At 39.6% G+C, this 21,766-nt stretch overlaps 1 protein-coding gene across 7 annotated transcripts in view; it reads left to right on the forward strand.

Annotated features, from left to right (window-relative positions):
- The window catches only part of ST3GAL6 (ST3 beta-galactoside alpha-2,3-sialyltransferase 6), an 87,411-nt gene that overhangs the window by 41,549 nt on the left and 24,096 nt on the right, over positions 1 to 21,766 (forward strand). For 5 of the 7 annotated variants that reach the window (XM_070368204.1, XM_070368182.1, XM_070368213.1 and 2 more), the window contains 4 exons: positions 670 to 769; positions 5,435 to 5,512; positions 9,971 to 10,074; positions 11,048 to 11,111. In XM_070368204.1, coding sequence (XP_070224305.1) covers positions 681 to 769; positions 5,435 to 5,512; positions 9,971 to 10,074; positions 11,048 to 11,111 — 335 coding nt within the window. In that variant the 5' untranslated portion in view covers positions 670 to 680. Of the gene's footprint in view, positions 1 to 669; positions 770 to 5,434; positions 5,513 to 5,677; positions 5,748 to 9,970; positions 10,075 to 11,047; positions 11,112 to 17,746; positions 17,818 to 21,766 lie in introns of those variants that run through there. The other 2 variants (XM_070368230.1, XM_005896830.2) reach the window with 2 other exon arrangements.

Here is a 21,766-nt window from a genome sequence, read left to right on the forward strand (position 1 = left end):
CAAAGATGCACTGAAATAAAAACATTTTTAAATTTGTCTTTCACATTTACTTACATGTAGAAGTGAGAACATATTCATATCTGCCTATGAAGCAGAAGTGGAAACTAAAGAAAATGTTTTAGGCTTAAAAAAAAATCTATTTTGTAAAGGTGCTAAACTTACCTATGCTGTGACATGGTGCATATAAAAGTGTGTAAAAATTGAGGCTATGGTAAATATTTTTTAGTAGTTTTTTCCCCAGTCTTTTAAAGTGAGGAAATGACTTTTAGCTTATATAACATTTAAAAGTCATTTTGAGCACTGATGAAACAAAATGTTTTTTTTACATCTTAAGGTATATATTCACTTTCTCTTGAGAGAGAGAAAATAGATATTTTTTTAAAAAATGGGTATTAAATGGATGTGTAAAATTTTGTTCTGAATGTTTTACTTCTTTAATACGGGAAAGTATTGTTCTAAACATGGATCGTGTTCTGTTGTTTAAAAAAGATGAGAGACAGAAAAAAAAAATTCTCTTTCTGCATATTTAGTAGGTGTTTCCAAAATAACAGGCTGACATCAGTTTCTTCTGTTCTTCCCTCTATATGTTTCTTTATTCGCTAATGCTTGTAGGTAGGTCATTGTGTAAATCATCTGTGTAATGATCTTGGCTTCATTCCCTGTGTTCAGGTGGGCCAGCCATGAGAGGGTACCTTTTGGCCATCTTCCTGAGTGCTGTCTTCCTCTATTATGTGCTGCATTGTATATTGTGGCGAACAAATGACTACGGGTAAGTCTTATTTTTGCTGCTTAAAAATGGCCCCCGACTGGGTCTTTCACATGGACACACAAATGATATTAGAAGGACCTATTACAAAGCAAACAAACAAACCCTATAACATTTTGAGCCTTTTCTAGCTTTTCCATTATAAGTTAGAGTTTTACCGTCCTAGTATCTTATTCATTACAAATAACCGTTTAAATATTGGTGAGCAACATTGGGTTTTCTTTTTTTTTTTTTGGACTTTTCAGTGAAGCAGTGCTCTTGATCATCTTTGGGATTCTGATTTATATAATTCATCTTTTTGAATTGATGGAGTAATTCTTAGACTCAGTGGCATTTGAGTCTTCAGTTCAGTTCAGTTCAGTCGCTCAGTCGTGTCCAACTCTCTGCGACCCCATGAATCTCAGCACACCAGGCCTCCCATCACCAACTCCCGGAGTTCACTCAAACTCACGTCCATCGAGTCAGTGATGCCATCCAGCCATCTCATCCTCTGTTGTCCCCTTCTCCTCCTGCCCCCAATCCCACCCAGCATCAGAGTCTTTTCCAGTGAGTCAACTCTTCGCATGAGGTGGCCAAAGTACTGGAGTTTCAGCTTTAGCATCATTCCTTCCAAAGAAATCCCAGGGCTGATCTAAGAGTCTAAAATACTGGGATAAGATTGTTGATAAATGTGGACACCTACATATGGTTTCCTTTGTTTAAAAATATTTGCTGAATAGTGATATAGGCAGAATTTGAAGTGACTTTGACTTGAAATATTACATGCAAAATTTGGAGACGCACAGATAACTTTATTACAGAGAAAACTCCTATATTAAGCTTTTTATCCTTTTCCCTTTTCTATTTTGAAAAGTATTTACTTAGTTTGAATAAACAGATTACAAATAAAAATTAACTACAATATGTGACCTGAATAGAAATGACTGGAACAAATACAACACAGAACTTGATTTCCTTGCACTAGTCGCAGAGCATGTAACAACTGAGAAAGCTTCAAAATCAATTATATTTCTTTGAAAAAGGAGTAACAGCAGTTCCTGATCTATCACAACTAGTCAACTTAAATACAAGCTTCCGGACATGAATTTCATGAGTGAACCCACATGATCATTTTTTAAAACAAGGAAATTTTGACAAGTTGAAGTAAAGTGAAATGGTTCATGGCTTCTAAGCAACAGGTTTTATTTTTTTAAAAAACAGAAGAAAATTCAGAGCAGCATTGTCACAGGATAAATTAATGCTATACTACCATATACAAAATTTTGCTAGAGATGATTAATTATAATGCAACTTTTCAAATTAAAGCAAAACAAATCCAAAGATTAAAAAAATGATTCTGTCTAATCTGAAAGTGTACTGATTTCTGTAAGTCACAGAGCATGTGATGTAGGCAACTATCTATATTTTCCTTGTGATGTGTTTAAAAAAAAAGGGACGTGCTTCTAAAAGCAAAGAACTTACTGGAATTAGAGACTAAATTGACCATGCAAGTATGTCTCTCCATATGACTGTTGCTGGTGCTTATCAGTGCCAACCAGACATTTCCTTGAGTCACTCTATGACAACTGTCCTTTTGGGATTCAAGTTCACAGTTAAGGCTGGGCTGTTAGGTTGAAAAAAGAGCACTGTTGTCATTTAAGCTTTTATACCTCCCTCAATTTCTTAACACCTGAATAAGTCCAAATACAGGATAGTTAATCATTTCTTTTTCTAGAAACAAATGAAGTCACTTGTCTTTCTTCTTAATTGATGCCTTTTCTGCTTTTTCTCCTAGGAATGATTTTTTTTACTTGAAACAGTGAACAGATGAACCTCAGTTTATATCTAAAAAATAAACTTGCCAAATGTTGCTGGTACTAAAAACAGATTAGTTATTGTGGGAGAAGAAACAGATAATCTAGTTTAAACAGTATATTAAACATTTTATAGCATATAAAATGTTTCTTAGCATTAAGTTTTTGTTATGATGCTACCCTAGGGAGAAACGTTAAGGAAAAAAACTTTCCCGATTATCTTTAATGTAGTTAACAACAAACACCTCTTATAATGGTAATTAATATGAATTTGTTTTTTATGAAGTATTCTAATTTACCAAATTTCACATTTAGGTGGGGTGGGGAGAGAGGCTGTCTCTTCCTAACTTTCCAAATTCTTGAGCTTTACTTTGCTTAACTACCATTCACACCAAGAGTTTCAGACCATTGATAACCATGCTAGTCTATCAAGAACATTCTAAAATATTTTCTATAATAAAGATAAAGAAAAGTTAATATACATATTGCTTTATTTTGCAATGTTTGCAACAAACCATGTAAAATTACATGCTTTGAACCAAAAGTATCCTCAGATATACGAAATGGTTTTTTTAACACTGAGGATGGGTTATTCAAAAATACTAAAATGAAAGCATCAAAATAGATTATGTCTTTTTCTCCTCAAAATATATCTTTAAAACTCAGAATTCAGAAATTACTTTGCTTGAGTTTCCCAGAGTTCTGCTCAGAAATTGCCTACTGTTTAGTATAAATGTTTAAAAAAAAAAAAACAACTCTTCTGCAAATGACTGGAGCAGAAAACTTGTGATGTGGACAGCAGGTTGGAAAACCCAATTACTTAGCTTGTAAATGTATAACGTAGTTCTGGAGAACAGCTGTCTGTTAGTCTCGAGGTATCCTTTCTTCCTATTGCCAGTCCTTTGGCAAGGAATCAAGTCTTAATGACCTTTAAATTCTGAATGGGTGGTATTATAAGACGTCAAATAAACCACAAAAAACTCCTTCACTTAGACAAAAGTTCAGTATTTTTTGCCAGTGTTTGAATAATAGATGCTAGATCATGTTTCTAGGTTTTGTTTTACTAAATTAAAAAAAAAATGGTGCTTCTGCATTTGATTTCATTACTGGTTGGTTGAAAAATCATTGTAAGGCTCTTTATGGAAGGAACTTAGGCAAATCATTGTAATGCTCTTTATCGTCACTGGAAAACTCCAGTGCCAGGTGCATGGGTTTGGCTGTAAGTTTTGAGGTTTTTGGACAACCCGGTTTGATCCCTGGGTGGGGAAGATCCCCTGGAGAAGGAAATGGCAACCCACTCCAGTATTCTTGCCCGGAGAATCCCCATGGACAGAGGAGTCTGGCGGGCTACAGTCCATGGGGTTGTAACAGTTGGACTCGACTTGGTGACTAAACCACCACCACCAATGAGTCAGAGATCTTAGAAGTCTGATCCTACACCACGTGAGGCTCCTAGAGGCATCTCTCCCTGTATCTTTGCTCCTTCCTGTCTCTGTTCCACACTTAGTAATGGGAGATAAGAACAGAAGAGAAAGCACGAAGTTGGCTAGATTGCTAATTCCCAACAAATCATATTCTGGCTCACAGGGGAAATGATAAAGAAGACAATGAAAAGGGTCCAAATTCAGCACATTTTTTGGTCATTAGAATTCGAGGCATGTTCATGTCACTCCTAAACTAACACATTACTCCACAGAAAATATGAAATTACTTCAGATGCTGTGAACTTGCTTCCTTAAGCAATAATGAATAATTATTGTCTTTAAAAAAAACACTCAAAGTTTGGCTTCACTGTATCCTCAAACAGTTTGTTTTCTATTTTAATAGACTTGGAAGCCAAGTAATATTTTATACTTTATTTTGTCCTCTGACTATAATTTGACTTTCATGGCTTGGTGTCATATCCCACCATATTTATTTATCTTCCTTACAAGTAAATCAAGAGGTTTTTGCCACTTGGGGTATTTACCAAAGATGAGTCTCTTCAACTAGCCTTATAGTATAGAAACCTAGAATTTTAACTGGGAATTTTGTACTAAAAAAGTTTAAAATTGAGTCAGTCCCTGAAGGGGTTAGGCTATTTCTGTCTGAATCTGATGATTATAGAAGAAAACTGATTGGTTTTCTTTTTTAGGTTAATTCTCCGTACAACTGATGATCATTCCTAGTTTCTCATGTGAAGCCGTTTTCCTCTTTGCCGGCTGCGTCTGGATCCTGCTGCCCCGTCCCCGTCATCTAGCTTCATTGTCATGCTCTGTCTTGTTTCACAATACCCTTTCACATGGTGGAGACAAGTGTTCCATTCAGGAGACACACAAGCACCTAACCTGTGCCAAGAACAGAGGAGAGTTCGCTGTGATGCCAAATAGTGGGACGGTTGAGTCCCCAGGTCACAGGCAGGGGCTACGGAACCTGCCCAGGGCAGCATCTCTCTGGCATTTACTGCCCATAGGTATCCACGCAGGTGGCTTGGAGGACCTTGACAGCCGTGTGCATTTCTCAGGAGTTCAGGAACTTCTAAAATATGAGCCAGGTCATGGCTTCCATACTGTGGGAGTCCTACTTCTTCTTTCTTTATTTTTTTCCTAGTTCTTCTCGAAGGGTCCTTTGAGTCGCTGCTCTCTGACCCTTCTGGGTCACTTGTCACCTCAGCCTTTTTTCCACTCTCTCTTGCTTTATATCCATGAATCCTCAGACATGTCCAGGACTAGGAGAAGTTTCTGTCCTACCTCAGGGGCTACAGTGAGGATTCCTATCCCCTGTCTGAGAAGCCTCTCCCTGGTGATACCACTTGGATTCCCAGGATACCTTTTGCTTCCCTTTGGGCTGGCTGCCCAGTTCTACTTTCTGACTGACACTATTTTTTGTCTCCTAGGGTGACACCTATGGAAATGAAGCAGAGAAATAAGATCCGGTCTTGTTTATCAAAGCCAGCTTTTGCCTCTCTCCTGAGGTAAAAATACAAAAGAAACCGTGGCACACAAAATGTTCAAAAATGTGTTTGTAATTGTTCTCCACACTTGTTTGCTTTTTTTTCTGTGCAAATCTTAACAATGTAAAATGGATACCCTACATTTAAGGAAGAGCTTGACTGTCCTATGTCTTTTTGTGCTTTTAGTCAGAACTCTGCATATATTTTAAGAAAAGGCATTGAAGAACTCAGTCAGACCAGTTTTCTTTTCACACAGGTGAGATTAGAGAGGTCTGGTTGTCTTTGATCATAAGCGTGCACTGTCCTTTTAGGGTTTTATTTTCCCACCCTTGTTCCCATGTTATTTTCCGCCCTTTTTATTTTGTGGTTTCTTCTGCCTTACCTCTAGGTTAAAGTTTACAGCAGAAATTTTCCTTTCACAAACTTTTAATGAACTTCATAGAATATAAATAATGATTATTGATTATGGTTGTCAGGACTTGAAAAGAATTTACTCTTCCATCCACAAATATTCTCTTATCACCACAGCTTTGATAGAGTGCTGGTCAAAATGCTTCTAGAAATAAATGACAGTCAGGTCTGGGCATGTTGAATTGTGTAAACACATACAAGCTTTTCAGCATTTTTGTCTGTTACGGATCTAAAATTCACATTTTTTTTCCCCTTATTTCCTTATATTACTGTACTGTCCTGTCAACTTAAAAAATATTCACAGCCTAAAAGTTGAGAGTTATGCTTTATGTGGTGGGCATTTTTAGGCTTCAAGTCCAGGAGGCAGCATCTCAAGTAACCCTGAGAGAACTGCTTCAAGGAGGGAAAGCTAGGTTATATAGAAGTTTTGCAACAAAGAGCAGGTAGTCTGAATGTTAAAAGATTATTGTTAATTAAAGAAAAACCAGACATCTCAAGGAATTTAGTGCTTTTCTATGTATGGGAAGATGCAAGAGTCTGGGCCCACTGAAATCATTCCTTTGACATACACCTTAGCTATCTGGGGCTAATGTCCTGTGTTTTCACATCCTGAGTTCCCAGGGGCTCACCAGTTCACTGTCAGTGGTGGCTACAATCACTGATGACTAAGACAGTATTTACTGGTATGGCAGGAAATATTCCATTTCTCAGTACCTTTCCGTGACTGGTTCTTAATCTTTAGAGGCTACCAATTCCTTTAAAATCAGCCAACTCTGGAATGCTTTAGAAACATAAATATTTTTATGTCTAACTATCGGTGTGCCATGGCTGCTTGTAGTCAATCCATGGATGTGTGTCCGATTAGGACCATTGCAAAACTAGAAGAGTGATTAAAAAAATTTTTGTTTACCATGACCCATAGTAAGAAGTATATCTTGCCTTGGAACTTAGTGTTTGTACTAAGTTTATTTATAATAAAAAATAAACAATTTTTACCCCTCCTACTCCAGATACCCTATAATCTGTTCTATTCACTTTTTAAAAATGAGCTGATCTTGACTTGCAAAATTGACTTCATGAGCCACGAACGGTTGCAAACAGCAGGTTTGGAATGCTTCTCTAAAATCAAGGTACCCTTTTATCTCTAGCTTTAGGGAAGAAAGGTATTTCCTTTCTGAGAAAACCCAAAGGGGTTAAAGTATTTATGAAAGACTGCTCAGCAGATGTGTAAGTCTGCACACCTGTCCTTTGAATAGCATTCCTTGGAGGCAGGGCTATCCTTTGCCAGTAGCCAATGGGAGAAGCTCTGCTGGGAAACCTGGCAGTGTTAACCTGTGGTTAATGTGCTAGGACTGGACACCTTTCCTTAGCGTTGAGGTTAGGCGTGGTTTCAGCTTTGTTAGCTGAAACAAATGGGTTAGTAACTCCAGATAATAGTTACTTCACTTTTTTATAGCTTCTGTTTCTTTATCTTGTCAACTGAATTAAAAAAAAAAATCACAACCTAATAGTTGAGAATGTTTTACTTGGGAACCTTATTACCTTACTATGGCTCAGCAGGTAAAGAATCCACCTGCAGTGCAGCAGACACAGGAGATGTGGGTTCCATCCCTGGGTCGGAAAGATCCCCTGGAGGAGGAAATGGCAACCCACTCCCGTATTCTTGCTTAAAAAAATCCATGGACAGAGGAGCCTGGTGGGCTACAGTCTATGGGGTCACAAAGAGTTGAACACAACTGAGTGATAGAGCAGAGCACAAACACTAAGGACTGGAGTCTGAGATGGCAGCCTTTCAGATAGCGCTGAGGAATTCTTCCAAAGAGGCAAGGGAGGAGCCAGGACACATAGTAGATTTTACTGAAAACGACAAACAGACATGTTGTCAAACGTTAAAAGATGACTGCTAAGCACAAAAGAGACATCTCAAGTTATTGATTTCCATGCGTTTCTATAGATAGGAAGATGCAGGAGTCTGGGTTTATTGAAATTATTCTCTTTGTTATGCACCATAACTGTCTAGGGCGCTAAGACCAGTATTCTGTTTTTCTCCATTATGAATTTCCCTCTGGGGCAGCTGTAGTGGCTGACGGCTTGCTGGCCTCAGCATCCTTTGTTTACTGAAATGGCAGGTCACCTTTTTTGTCAACAGTCTAAATTGACTAGTAGAATTTACTTTTCTTTCCGGGCTTTCGTAGAAGTACCAAGAGCAGATATGTAATATGATTATTATAATGTAATATAACCCACTGTAATATAATACAATGTCATGTATAATTATTATAGATAAGGGTGATACTTATTGAGCCCCAACTATGTGTGAGACATGGTACTATCAACTGGAAAAAAAAAAAAAAGAAAAAACACACAACTAAAAGTTGAGCATTATGTTTTATTTGGGGTGTTACTGAGGACTTAAGCTGGGGATACAGCCTCTCAGATAGCTCTGAGGGACTGTTCCAAAGAGGTATAAGAGAAGCCAGGATTTATAGGAGTTTTTGCAAAAACAACAAACCAACATCAGGGAGTCAAACATCAGAAGATTAGTGCTAATTAAACCAGACAGACATCTCAAGATAATGAATTCAGCCCTTTTCTATGTGTGGGAAGATGCAAGAGACTGGATTATTGAAGTTACTCCTTGGATATGCACCATAGCTATCTGGGGCCAGTATCCTGTTTTTGTTTTTCTTCCTCAATTCCCGATAGAGTGCAGTTGGAGTTCAGATGGAGTAGCTGAAGCCTTTAAGGCTTCAACATCCTTTGTTTACTGAAATGGCAGGCCACATTCTTTGCCCACAGTGTTGAACAATTATTTCATTTAGAAATTTAAAATCAGAAGACCTGACACTTTTCCCAGAGCAGATCCCAAGCTTAGAGATCAACCCTGATACAGATAATGACCTTTTGAAATTGGCTGGGATCCCCCTCTCCAGGCTGCCAACACTTGTCACAACTGAATCTGACATACACACTCTTCTCAAGTAGGAAGGGGTGGTCTCTCAACTCTTTGCCTAGTTTGAATATGGTGTCAGTTCTCAGTTCAGCTCTGGAGATCTTGAGCTCCTCTGACTTGCCCAGGTTAGTAGTTCCTGAGAAGCAAAACCAGGATAAAGCTGAAGCTAATTCATCCTTATTTGTGCATGCGTGCATGCTCAGTCGCTTCAGTTGTGTCGGACTCTTGTGACCCCTGTGGACTGTAACCCACCAGGCTCCTCTGTCCATGAGATTCTCCAGGCAAGAATACTGGAGTGGGTTGCCATGCCCTCCTCCGGAGGATCTTCCCAACCCAGGGATCGAACCCATGCCTCCTGCACTTGAAGGTGGACTCTTTTCCACTGAGCCATTGGGGAAGCCCTCGTTCCTATTCTAGTGCTTCTTATTTCCATTTGTCGTGTGGCCTCTGAAAACCCAGGGGCACTCTGGTCTCTGCCTGCAGTTTATTTAGGAAGAACAAAACTTGTAAAGGTGGAAAGAAGGGACCATTAAAAAAACAGAGATGCCTCATGAAGCATTCTTGTCTGAGAGAGTACCCGAGTATAGCAGCGGGGTAGAGAAGCAATAAGACACCCATCATTCTTGAGTATATTTTAATTTAATGACATCAGGAGAGAGTTCAGTTCTAGTAACCTCTAGCTTTTAGTGTATTTTAATTTTCACTGCTGACAACAGCTTTATATATATGGTATCTTTTCTTTGGGGAGTGGGTCAGCATTTATACTTTTATTTTCCCTCCTTTGTTCTTTTGTTTGTTCCTGTAGATGGCTGCCTTTGAGGTTCACTTGTATTTAAATTCTGTGTCCCCTCCCCCAAGCTGTTACATAATTTTGGTTTTACTACCTGGAAAGCATTTCCATTCTGGGTGTGTAGTTCCATTGCCTGTCCTATTCTATGTAACATTTAAATAGTGTTTAAGATGATTTTGAAAGAATCTTAAAAATAATTATATGCTCATTTTATAGTCAATATAACGATAGGAATGACATACTATAGTTTTTTACAGTTGTGATTTTAAAAACCTGCAAATATTATACACATTTGGGAAAGTCATTCTTCATCCTTATCTTCCAGGTATCAGCAGTTTCACCCTTTTCTGTGTGCAGCTAATTTTAAAAATACTGCTTCCTTCTATGGTAGCGATAAGTTTGATTTGCCCTATGGGATGAAAGCATCAGGTCAGTAATATTACTCTTACCCTGCCCTAATACTATGACTGGTGTTTGATGTGAACCATATGTTTGTATATAATTTTAAGGTCTTTTAATCTTTTTGTTTCATAGTGATTCCTAAGGATGTGATTTTTGAGATTGGGTGAAAGGAATTATATTTTAGTATGTAAATCCCCATTCCTTTTGAGTCAGTGCAGAATAAAAGAATGAAGAAAGGTAGATTTTTGTTGTTGTTGTTGAGAAACTGTTTTTCCCGCTTTTGTTTTACCACCGTAATTCGTGAGTTCGATGCCTTACTTTATTCCAGTTGAGAATTAAGAAGACAATTCTGTGGATTAACTTCCTCCTGTCTCCCATTTTGCCTCTTTACCTAGGAGTTTTATGTCATCAGCAAGCTCTAGGTCCTTGGTCAGTCTTTTAATTTAATCAAAGGATATTTTGTTTTTGCTAAATTTAGAGAGAATTGCTCCATCCACTAATGATGAAACAATTTTCCCTCTGCTTACTGACCACTGCTTTGCTTTACATTCTAGATTTTTGAGAAATCCTGAAAGCCTTTTAGGTGACAAGTCTATAGTTTCCTGAGTTAGATTTTCCTTATTCAGCTGATCCTGTGTGTGTATTTAGAATACATTGTAGAGAGTTCGATAAGTTTACACTTGCAGAATATTGAGTTCTATATCAATATCATTTTCTGAATCATCTGATATGGTAATTTTTGGTTATGATTGTTTTCAGATTAAGCATATTATTTTTCTGAGATTTTTGCAAAGTGTCCTTAGAGTGTTTATATTTTAGGTGCCCTTGTTAAGTAGTGCTGACTAGTTGCAGTTATATCATGAATTTTCACCAGGGAATAAATCATAGGTAATCATACCAGTTTGAAGTGGATTTGGGGGAGGGCAGAGGATAAAGTGGTTTACCATGTACCTAAGAAGTCATGATTGCTTTTATTCCTAACAGTCCACTTGTTTTCTAGCCACACACTTTCGACTGGCTCTTTGGAAACTGCCGAATTGTGATATCTTTGATGAGTTTGACAAGTGAGTTTGTTTTCTTGCTTCTGTTTTACTTTTAGCTTTAGCTAAATTTTAGTACAAAATATGTACTTCAGTGTAACATATATTCACTCAGGAAGATTCCATAGCTTTTGTGCATAACTAAAATGCCTAGGAGTTATTTCTGTGGCACTTGAAGTAACAAACTACAAATATAATTTAGACATTGCATAATTGTTGGCTCAAAATTGCAGACAGTCTTGATTACACACCATGCTAGTGCCAAGTCAGGACATTTTTAACCCACAGTCATCTTTTCTAAGTTGTTGTTACTGAAGAATTAATTCACACTCCCTGTTGATCAGCTCACAGCCTCCCTCCATGGTCCCCATACCTTCCCATACATACTCTAAATTGCTCAATCATGAGAATCTTTTCTGTTTCACTTGAATATTGGATTTCAGAAACAGCTCTCTTCCTTTTATTCAGAATTATATTTGAGGGAAGTTAATGGTGTGCTTAGACACACATTTTCTGGCAACAAAAGGCAGTTTGGTTTTTGGAAAATTTGGGGGTTCAGTTACCTCTTAGGAACTGAGTTGCCTAAGACAGACTTCTTAGCAAGTCAACTTATTTTACAGAGATGGGCTTATTTCCCTCAGTTTTAAACTGAATTTTGGAATTTAGCTGGTTGTCCAGTGGGATGAAAAGGGTGACCTGCAGATGTGAGACCTCTATTGAAAAGGAAAATGGGCAGAATTCCCTTCTTATCCAGGAGAATAGAGGCACTTTTTGATACATACAGAACTTATGGTAGTGGACAAAAGTGTGAGATTGGAGATAGTTCGCAAGACAGCACTGGAGGAGCAGTGCCAGATTTTGTCTGAATTTATCTCATTTTTCTCTGTCAGGGACCCAGATTCAGTTCAGTTCAGTTCAGTCGCTCAGTCGTGTCCGACTCTTTGCGACCCCATGAATCGCAGCACACCAGGCCTCCCTGTCCATCACCAACTCCTGGAGTTCATTCAGACTCACGTCCATCGAGTCAGTGATGCCATCCAGCCATCTCGTCCTCTGTTGTCCCCTTCTCCTCCTGCCCCGATCCCTCCCAGCATCAGGGTCTTTTCCAGTGAGTCAACTCTTCGCATGAGGTGGCCAAAGTAGTGGAGTTTCAGCTTCAGCATCATTCCATCCAAAGAAATCCCAGGGCTGATCTCCTTCAGAATGGACTGGTTGGATCTCCTTGCAGTCCAAGGGACTCTCAAGAGTCTTCTCCAACACCACAGTGCAAAAGCATCAATTCTTCGGCACTCAGCCCTCTTCACAGTCCAACTCTCACATCCATACATGACCACAGGAAAAACCATAGCCTTGACCAGATAGACCTTTGTTGACAAAGTAATGTCTCTGCTTTGTTGAGGTGTAATTTATGTAATAATGTTGATTCATTTCAGATTATACTTTTTTATAATTTAAAACTATTCTATCAACCTAATCACTTTCAATTTTTATTGCATATCCACAGCAGCCATATATATTCTTTCCTGACATTTATATAACTCTTATCTGTATTGTTTTATGACGACTTTTGGCATGTGTGCTTTTTATCAGTTCTCTCCAATTTTTACAACCACTCAGCAGAGTATGCTTGATGATTTTCATTTTTAAAATCGAGAGACTGAGGCTAGGCAAATCCATGTTGTTTGTTATAGTTGATGAATGTCAGAGCCAAGATGTGAACCTGGATGGGTCTATCCAGGGCTGGATGTTTAAGAGTGATAGTGGTTATGTCTTAAATAATTGTAGCAAGTATCTGCAAATCTTTGAAAAACTCTTTGTCCCTGTAAATGTGAGATACTGTCAGGATTGTAGATGATACATGACTGGAGGTTTTGTTCTGGCCTGGTTTCTATCTCAGAACTGTTGTTTAGTTGCTCAGTCATGTCCGACTCTTTGTGACCCCATAGACTGCAGCATGCCAGGCTTCCCAGTCCTTCACTAGCTCCCGAAGTTTGCTCGAACTCATGTTTACTGAGTTGGGGATGGTATCTAACCATCTCATCCTCTGACACCCTCTTCTCCTTTTGTCTTCAATCTTTTCCAGCATCAGGGTCTTTTTCAATGAGTTGTCTCTTCTCATCAGGTGGCCAAAGTATTGGTGCTTCAACTTCAGCATCAGTCCTTCCAATGAATATTCAGGGCTGATTTCCTTTAGGATTGACTGGTTTGATCTCCTTACTTTCCAAGGGAATCTCAAAAGTCTTCTGCAACACCACAGTCTGAAAGCACCAATTCTTTGGTGCTCAGCCTTCTTTATGGTCCAACTCTCACATCTATACATGACCACTGGAAAAACCATAGCTTTGACTAGATGGACCTTTGTTGGCAAAGTGATGCCTCTGCTCTTTAATACATTGTCTAGGTTTGTCATAGCTTAAAACTATCTATGCTTTATTTAGTTGCTTTCAGAGCCACTCTCTACACAAGTGTTCATCATCTGTATGTACCTCAGCCAGGCTACTTCCTCTCTTCTTGCTGACTTGGTCTGGCTCTTCCCCACACTTCCTCTTTTCTCATAGGGAGTGCCCCCCACACCCACCATCAATTCACATCAGGTTCTTAGTGTCACCAGCACTGGGAGGGAGGCGAGTGTGGGTGGTGATAAAGGATTGCAAATCATGCTGATGGTACAAGGGTTCTTGGATCTGAACTTGTTAAGAGATGGAAGTCACATCAGTGTACAGACAGAAACCATTCAGGTGTGGAGTGAATGGCGAATATCCATTCGCCATTTGGGGCCTCCCAGAGCGAGCACAGTGATGCACTGGACACTCAGCACTGCTCAATTGCTTGTTTGACACGTCCAAAGTTGGTCCCTAGAGATGTCAGAAAAAGTGTTTTGAAAGTAAATAAGAATATACTTGTGACAAAATTATCTTCATTTACATATTGACTTTTAGGAGGAGCTCACACGTAATAATAAATTTGACCTACGTTCTAAGTATGGGCTTCCCTTGTAGCTCAGGGAATCTGGTAAAGAATTGGTAAAGAATCTGCCTGCAGTGCAGGAGACCCGGGTTCAATCCCTGGGTTGGGAAGATTCCCCTGGAGAAGGAAATGGCAACCCACTCCAGTATCCTTGCCTGGAAAATCTCATGGACAGAGGAGCCTGGTGGGCTGCAGTCCATGGGGTCGCAAAGAGTTGGGCACGACTGAGCGACTAACACTTACTTACTTACATTCTAAGTACGTCCTTCTACATTTGTCTGAAACCCACAGTACAACCCAAAGATCATAGCAGGCCTCAGCCCATGCCCAAGTTTATATTTTAAGTAAACTCCAGCAAAGCAGAATACACTAAACTGCCAACTGCTGCCTCAGAGTCCCCTTAGTCTGTCCCCCGAGTGACCTTTATATGGTTCTCATTTCTCCTCTTTGCCTGAGAAAATGCTCTAGAAGAAAGAGGTCTGAGAACAGTCGGGCTTCTCAGGCTGAGGACCTGGACCCCCTCTTAGTTGAGGAGTCCTCCCGGAGCCTGCTCTGTGGATCTGGGAGCTGTGGCCCACGTGCATTAGGAGGGGTCTGTGGGTGCACTCTTTGTAGGATTCTGTGAGTCAGAGAGGAGAGGGGCTCAGGTGGAGAGAGGCAAGAACCTCCTTTTCAAGTCCCTTCCCCCTTTGGCTTTTCTATTCACCCTCTGTCCTCTTTGTCCTCCCAGAAAGCTTCAGATATTTTTTCATTGTTTCAGATCTGAATTCTTTACTTACCCATGTAGCAATCACGATCTCTTAGTTGGGGTAGATTTCTGTTTTGTTTTTTTTGGCTGCTCTACCTGGCTTGTAGGATTTTAGTTCCCCAGGGAGGGATTGAACGTTCACCCTCTGCAGTGCAACAAGCACTGTTCTAGGGACATCCTGGGATAGATTACACTGTGAATGAGAAAACTCCAAATATTAGTTCCATTTATAAGATACAAATTTTCCTCTTTCTGACAATTGTCATATAAATGAAGTTTGCATATAAGCATTCTCAGACCAGCTCAGTGACCAAGGCTTCTCTATTGTGACTGTTATTCCTCCCTATGGTCCATTCTGATGGTTGGACTTTGACCAGTCGTATGTCACATTCTAGCAGTAGAGGGGACAAAGGAGGAAGGGCATGCCCCTAGCCATTGAGACTTGCTTCCTTCTTTAAGGCTATTCCCCAAAAATTACATATAACCCATTATTACATCCAGTGATGTGCTGGAGCCAGTTGGTACCAACTTGTGAGAGCTGCTGCTCTTCCCAACTCTGTGTTCAGTGCCATCAAGGTGGAAGATTGAAGTTAGCCATGGTGGGAATGTATACCATGGAAAATGGCAATGCTACGAACCAAGGCTCCCCATCATCTCCCTGTCTCCCAAGGGGGACTAATTGTTAAAAAAAAAAAAAAAAAAAAAGCTTGCTAGCAGCCACCAATTATATCCCACTGGCTAGAGGTATAATCACAGGGCCACACCTCGCTGGGAGGTGGACTGGAAAGTGTAGCCTCTATTCTAGGTGGCTATGTGCCCGCCTAATGAAACATAATTATTGAGTGGCAAGTAACAGTCTTTGTCAGTGTTGTCTACCATCTTCTGTTTCTGTGCCTGGAAATATTCAAGATTCTAAAGTCAGTTATGTAACACTATACCAACCTAGCTCACTTGAAGCAGCCAATTGTGGTTTGTCTCTTGGAGATGAAAGCTGTTGAAAAATGTTGGTGTTGCAGATCATTCGGAGGTGGAGTTTCTTCCAGAGGTCTTTTTTATGCCATCTTTGTAGGTAACATGAGTAAAGTAACTCAGTGAGGCAGATCAGCCTTTTTCTAAAGTTAGTACCATGAAGAACTTGGGCCAGAATTAGAGGGGAGGGAACAGGAGTGTGTGTTTGGCCATAACTCTGTGTGGAAGAGCCTTGGAGTTGTAACAATTCCACGCTTGTTCTTTGTTCTACCTCCATGCTTCCCTAACCTCTTTGCCCCCACCACCAACACTGCTCCCCACCAACCCGTTCTGTTTCAGAGTTTTTGGTCACTTAGCAAAAATTGTGATAATTGGCCTCTCCTCTTATAATTACATCTGTTATATTTTTGTTATATGAAAAGTATTCATTTTAGAAAAAATGTTCATTCTAGAAAATTGTCTTTCTCTGTGATTTTGTGACAGTTCTCAGTTTTTTCCTGTGAAAAGATGAGAACACACAATAGGCCATTTGCATCCCCCATTCTTATTTTATTTGTTTATCTCTTTGGTATGTGGTTTTTTTAATTGAAATATAATAGCTTTACAATGTTGTGTTTCTGCTACACAATATTGTGAATCAGCTATATGTATACATATATCCCCTTCCTCTTGAGTCTCCCTCCCACCCTCTCCCCTATTCTGCCTCTCTAGGTCATCACAGGGCACCGAGCTGAGCTCCCTGTGTTATACAGCAGCTTCCCACTAGCTGTCAGTTTATACATAGTACTGTATATATGTCAACACTATCTGTCAATCTGTCCCACCCCCACCCCCTTGCTGTGTCCACAAATTCATTCTTTACGTCTGCACGTCTGTTCCTGCCCTGCAAGTGTGTTCATCAGTACCATTTTTCTAGAATCCATATATATGTGTTAATATATGATGTTTGATTTTCTCTTTCTGACTTAATTCACTCTGTATGACAGACTCAAGGTTCATCCACATCACTTCCACTGACTCAACTTCATTCCTTTTTATAGCTGAGTAATATTCCATTGTGTGTGTGTGTGTGTGTATATATATATATATATATACTGCATCTTCTTTATTCATCATCTGTTGATGGACATCTAGGCTGCTTCCATGTCTTGGCTATTGTAAATAGTGCTGTAATGAACACTGGGGGTACATGTGTCATTTTGAGTTGTGGTATTCTTAGGGTATATGCCCAGTAGTGGGATTGCTGGGTTCTATGTTTAGTTTTTCAGGGAGCCTCAATACTGTTCTCCACAGTGGCTGTACCAGTTTGCATTCCCACCAACAGTGTAAAAGGGTTCCCTTTTCTTCACACCCTCTCCAGCATTTATTGTTTGTAAATTTTTTTGATGATGGTCTTTCTGGCCAGTGTGAGGTGATACCATAGTGTATTTTTGATTTGCATTTCTCTGATAATTAGTGATGTTGAGTATCTCTTCATTTGCCTCTTGGCTATCTGTATATCGTATTTGGAGAGATATCTATTTAGATCTTCCACCCATTTTTGATTGGATTGCTTGGTTTTTGATACTGAGCTCCATAAGCTGTTTGTATATTTTGGAGATTAATTCTTTGTTGCTTCATTTGCAAATATTTCTCCCATTCTTATGGGCTTCCCAGCTGGCACTGGTGGTAAAGAATCCATGCCTTCTAATGCAGGAGATACAAGAGAAGTGGATTTGATCCCTGGATTGAGAAGATTTCCCCTGGAGAAGGAAATGGCAACCCCTCCAGTATTCTTGCCTGAGAAATCCCAGGGACAGAGGAGCCTGCTGGGCTACAGTCCATGAGGCTTCAAAGAGTCAGACATGACTGAGCAACTACGCCTGCACACACTCCCGTTTTGAGGGTTATCTCTTCATCTTGTTAATGCTGCAAAAGCTTTTAAGTTTAATCAGGTCCCATTTTTTAATGTTTGTTTTTATTTCCATTACTCTAGGAAGTTGGACAAGGCAATGGCACCCCACTCCAGTACTCTTGCCTGGAAAATCCCATGGATGGAGGAGCCTGGTAGGCTGCAGTCCATGGGGTCGCTAAGAGTCGGACACGACTGAGCGACTTCACTTTCACTTTTCACTTTCATGCATTGGAGAAGGAAATGGCAACCCACTCCTGTGTTCTTGCATGGAGAATCCCAGGGATGGGGGAGCCTGGTGGGCTGCCGTCTATGGGGTCGCACAGAGTCGGACACGACTGAAGTGACTTAGCTGACTCTGGGAAGTGCGTCAAAAAGGATCTTGTTGCAGTTTATGTCAGAGTGTTCTGCCCATGTTTTTCTCTAAGAGTTTTATAGTTTCCAGCCTTACATATAGATATTTAATCAATTTTGAGTTTATTTTTGTGTATGGTGTTAGTATTCTAATTTCACTCTTACATGTAGCTGTCCAGTTTTCTCAGCATCACTCAGTGAAGAGACAGTCTTTTCTCCATTGTATATTCTTTCCTCCTTTGTCATAGATTAAGTGACCATAGGTGTGGGTTTATCACTGGGCTTTTTATTCTGTACCTATTTCATAGGTCTGTATTTCTGTTGTGTATGTGTGTGAGTACCATACTCTTTTGATTACTATAGCTTTTTCATATAGTCTGAAGTCAGGGAGCCTGATTCCTCCAGCTCTGTTTTTCTTTCTCAAGATTACTTTGGTTATTTGGGGTCTTTTGTGTTTCCATACAAATTGTAAATTTTTTTGTTCTAATACCATGATGAATACTATGGTAATTTGTTATGGATTGCATTGAATCTGTGGATTGTTTTGGGTGGTGTATTCATTTTCACTATATTGATTCTTCCAATCCAAGAATATGATATATTTTCCCATCTGTGTCCTCTTTGATTTCTTTCATCAGTGTTTTATAGTTTTCTGAATATGGGTCTTTTGCTTTCTTAGGTATATTTATTCCTTGATATTTTATTCTTTTTGTTGTGATGGTAAATGGATTCTTTTCTTAATTTCTGTTTCTGATCTTTCATTGTTAGCATATAAGAATGCAAGAGATTTCTGTGCATTAATTTTGTGTCCTGTAACTTTACCAAATTCACTGATTAAATCTAGTAGGGTTTCTGATGGAATCTTTAGGATTTTCTATGTATGGTAATGTGTCACTGCAAACAGTGAGAGTTTTACTTTCTCTTTTCCAATTTGTATTTCTTTTTCTTCTCTGATTGCCACAGTGAGGACTTCCAAAACTGTGTTGAATAGGAGTGGAGAGAGTAAACATGCTTGTCCTGTCCCTGATCTTAGACGAAATGCTCTCAGTTTTTCACCATTAAGAATGATGCTTGCTGTGGGTTTGTCACAGCAAACAGAGTGTGTGTGCTAAGTTGCTTCAGTCATGTCCAACTCTTTGTGACCCTGTGGACTGTGGCCCACCAGGCTCCTCGTGGGCCACATGGGGATTCTCCAGGCAAGAATACTGGAGTGGATTGCCATGCCCTCCTCCAGGGTATTTTCCCCACCTAGGGATTGAACCCAGGTCTCCTGGTCTCCTGCATTGCAGGCAGATTCTTTACCACCAGCACCACCTGGGAAGCCCTGGCCTTGTCATATGTTGCCTTTATTATGTTGCCTTTATTATATAGATTCCCTATATGCCCATTTTCTGGAGATTGTTTTTAAAATCAGAAATGGGTGTTGAATTTTGTCAAAAGCTTTTTCTGTATCTATTGAGATGATCATATAATTTTTATTCTTTAATTTGTTAATATGGTGTATTATGATTTTGTGTATTTTGAAGAATCCTTGCATGTCTGTGATAAATCCCACTTGATCATAGTGTATGATCATTTAAATGTGTTGCTGGATTTTGTTTGCTGGTATTTTGTTGAGGATTTTTGCATCTTTGTTCATTAGTGATATTGGTCTATAATTTTCTTTTTTGTGATAGTTTTGTCTGGTTTAGGTATCAGGGTGGTGGTCTCACAGAACAAATTTGGGAATGTTCTTCCCTCTGCAATTTTTGGGGAAAGTTTTAGAAGGATAGGTTTTAGCTCTTCTTGAAATATTTGATAGAATTCACTTGTGAAGCCATCTGGTTCTGGACTTTTGTTTGTTGGAAGATTTTTCATTCGTTTCAATTGCATTACTTGCGATTGGTCTGTTTATATTTTCTAATTCTTCCTGGTTCAGCCTTTCTAAGAATCTGTCCATTTCTTCCAGTTTGTCCATTTTATAGGCATATGGTTGCTTGAGGTAGTCTCTTGTGATCCTTTGTATTTCTGCAGTGTCAGTTGTGATTTCACCTTTTTCATTTCTAATTTTATTGAGTCCTCTCCCTTTTTTTCTTGAGTCTGGCTAAGGTTTATCAATTTTTTTTCATAAGAACCAACTCTTAACTTTTATTGATGCTGTTGTTTTCTTCATTTCTACTTCATTTATTTCTGCTATGATCTTTATGATTTCATTGCTTTTAATTGACTTTGGGTTTTCTTTGCTCTTTCTCTAGTCACTTTAGGTGTAAGATTAGATTGTTTATGTGAGAGTTTTCTTGTTTCTTGAGGATTGAATTGCTGTAAATTAGAACTGTTTTTGCTGTGTCCCATAGGTTTTTGGTCATTGTTTTTGTTGTCATTTATTTCTATGTACTTTTATTTCCTCTTTAATTTCTGTAGTTATCACTTGGTTATTTAGCGGTGCATTATTTAGCCTCCATGTTTTGTGTTTTTTATAGTTTTGTTCCTTTGATTAATTTATAATCTCATAGCATTGTGGTCAGAAAAGATGCTTGATACTGTTTCAGTTTTATTAAATCTTCTGAGACTTGATTTGTGACCCAAGATGTAGTCTATCCTGGAGAATGTTCCATGGCACTAGTGTAAGTTCCATGGCACTAGTGTAAGAAGTGTATTCACCGATTTCAGGTGGAATGTCCAAAATTATCAATTAAATCTATCTAGTCTGTTCAGGCAATGGCACCCCACTCCAGTACTCTTGACTGGAAAATCCCATGGATGGAGGAGCCTAGAAGGCTGCAGTCCATGGGGTCACTGAGGGTTGGATATGACTGAGCGACTTCACTTTCACTTTTTACTTTTTTGCATTGGAGAAGGAAATGGCAACCCATTCCAGTGTTCTTGCCTGGAGAATCCCAGGGACGGGGAGCCTGGTGGGCTGCCATCTATGGGGTCTCACAGAGTCGGACACGACTGAAGTGACTTAGTAGCAGTCTATTGAGTCACTTAAAGCTTGTATTTCCTTATTTATTTTGTATATATGATCTGTCTGTTGGTGTAAGGGTGGTGCTAAAGTCCCTCACTATTATTGTGTTAACTGTTGATGTCTCCTTTTATGCTTATTAGCTTAGCATTTGCCATGTGTATTGAGGTGCTCCTATGTTGGGTGCATAAATATTTGTAATTGTTATATCTTCTTCTTGGTTCGATCCTTGAGGTATGTGTATCCTTGAGGTATGTGTTTTTAATGGAAGGTTAGTAATCTTGGGCTTTTCCCTTTGTATTCTTTCTGGGTTTCTCCTGAGCAGTGGTCCAGCAGGTTAGGATGGGGTGAAAGTTGAGGCTGCTGAACCATTCCCTGAGAATCCCAGTTACCCAGCTCCCTGTCCCTGTTCAGTTGTGTGGACTGGGTCTGTGCTGTGCTCAGTCGCTTCAGTCCTGTCTGACTCTTTGCAACCCCGTGGACTGGAGCCTGCCAGGCTCCTCCATCCATGGGGATTCTCCAGGCAAAAATACTGAAGTGGGTTGCCATGCCTTCTTCCAGGGGATCTTTCCCACCCAGGGATTGAACCTGTGTCTCTTGCATCTCCTGCATTGGCAAGTGGGTTCTTACCACCTGGGAAGCCTGTGGACTGGGAGCCAGACCCCAAAGCATGGTAGAGTCACAGAGTGGGTCAGAGGCAGGAAGGATGGAGATCACTAGTCCAGTTCCCTCATTATGAAGATGAGAGGACTGAGGTCCATTAGAGGTTAGGAGGTCTCTAGAGTTGCACCCCTCTCTATTTCCTC

This window comes from Bos mutus, chromosome 1, assembly GCF_027580195.1.
Source record: "Bos mutus isolate GX-2022 chromosome 1, NWIPB_WYAK_1.1, whole genome shotgun sequence".
Lineage (NCBI taxonomy): Eukaryota > Metazoa > Chordata > Mammalia > Artiodactyla > Bovidae > Bos > Bos mutus.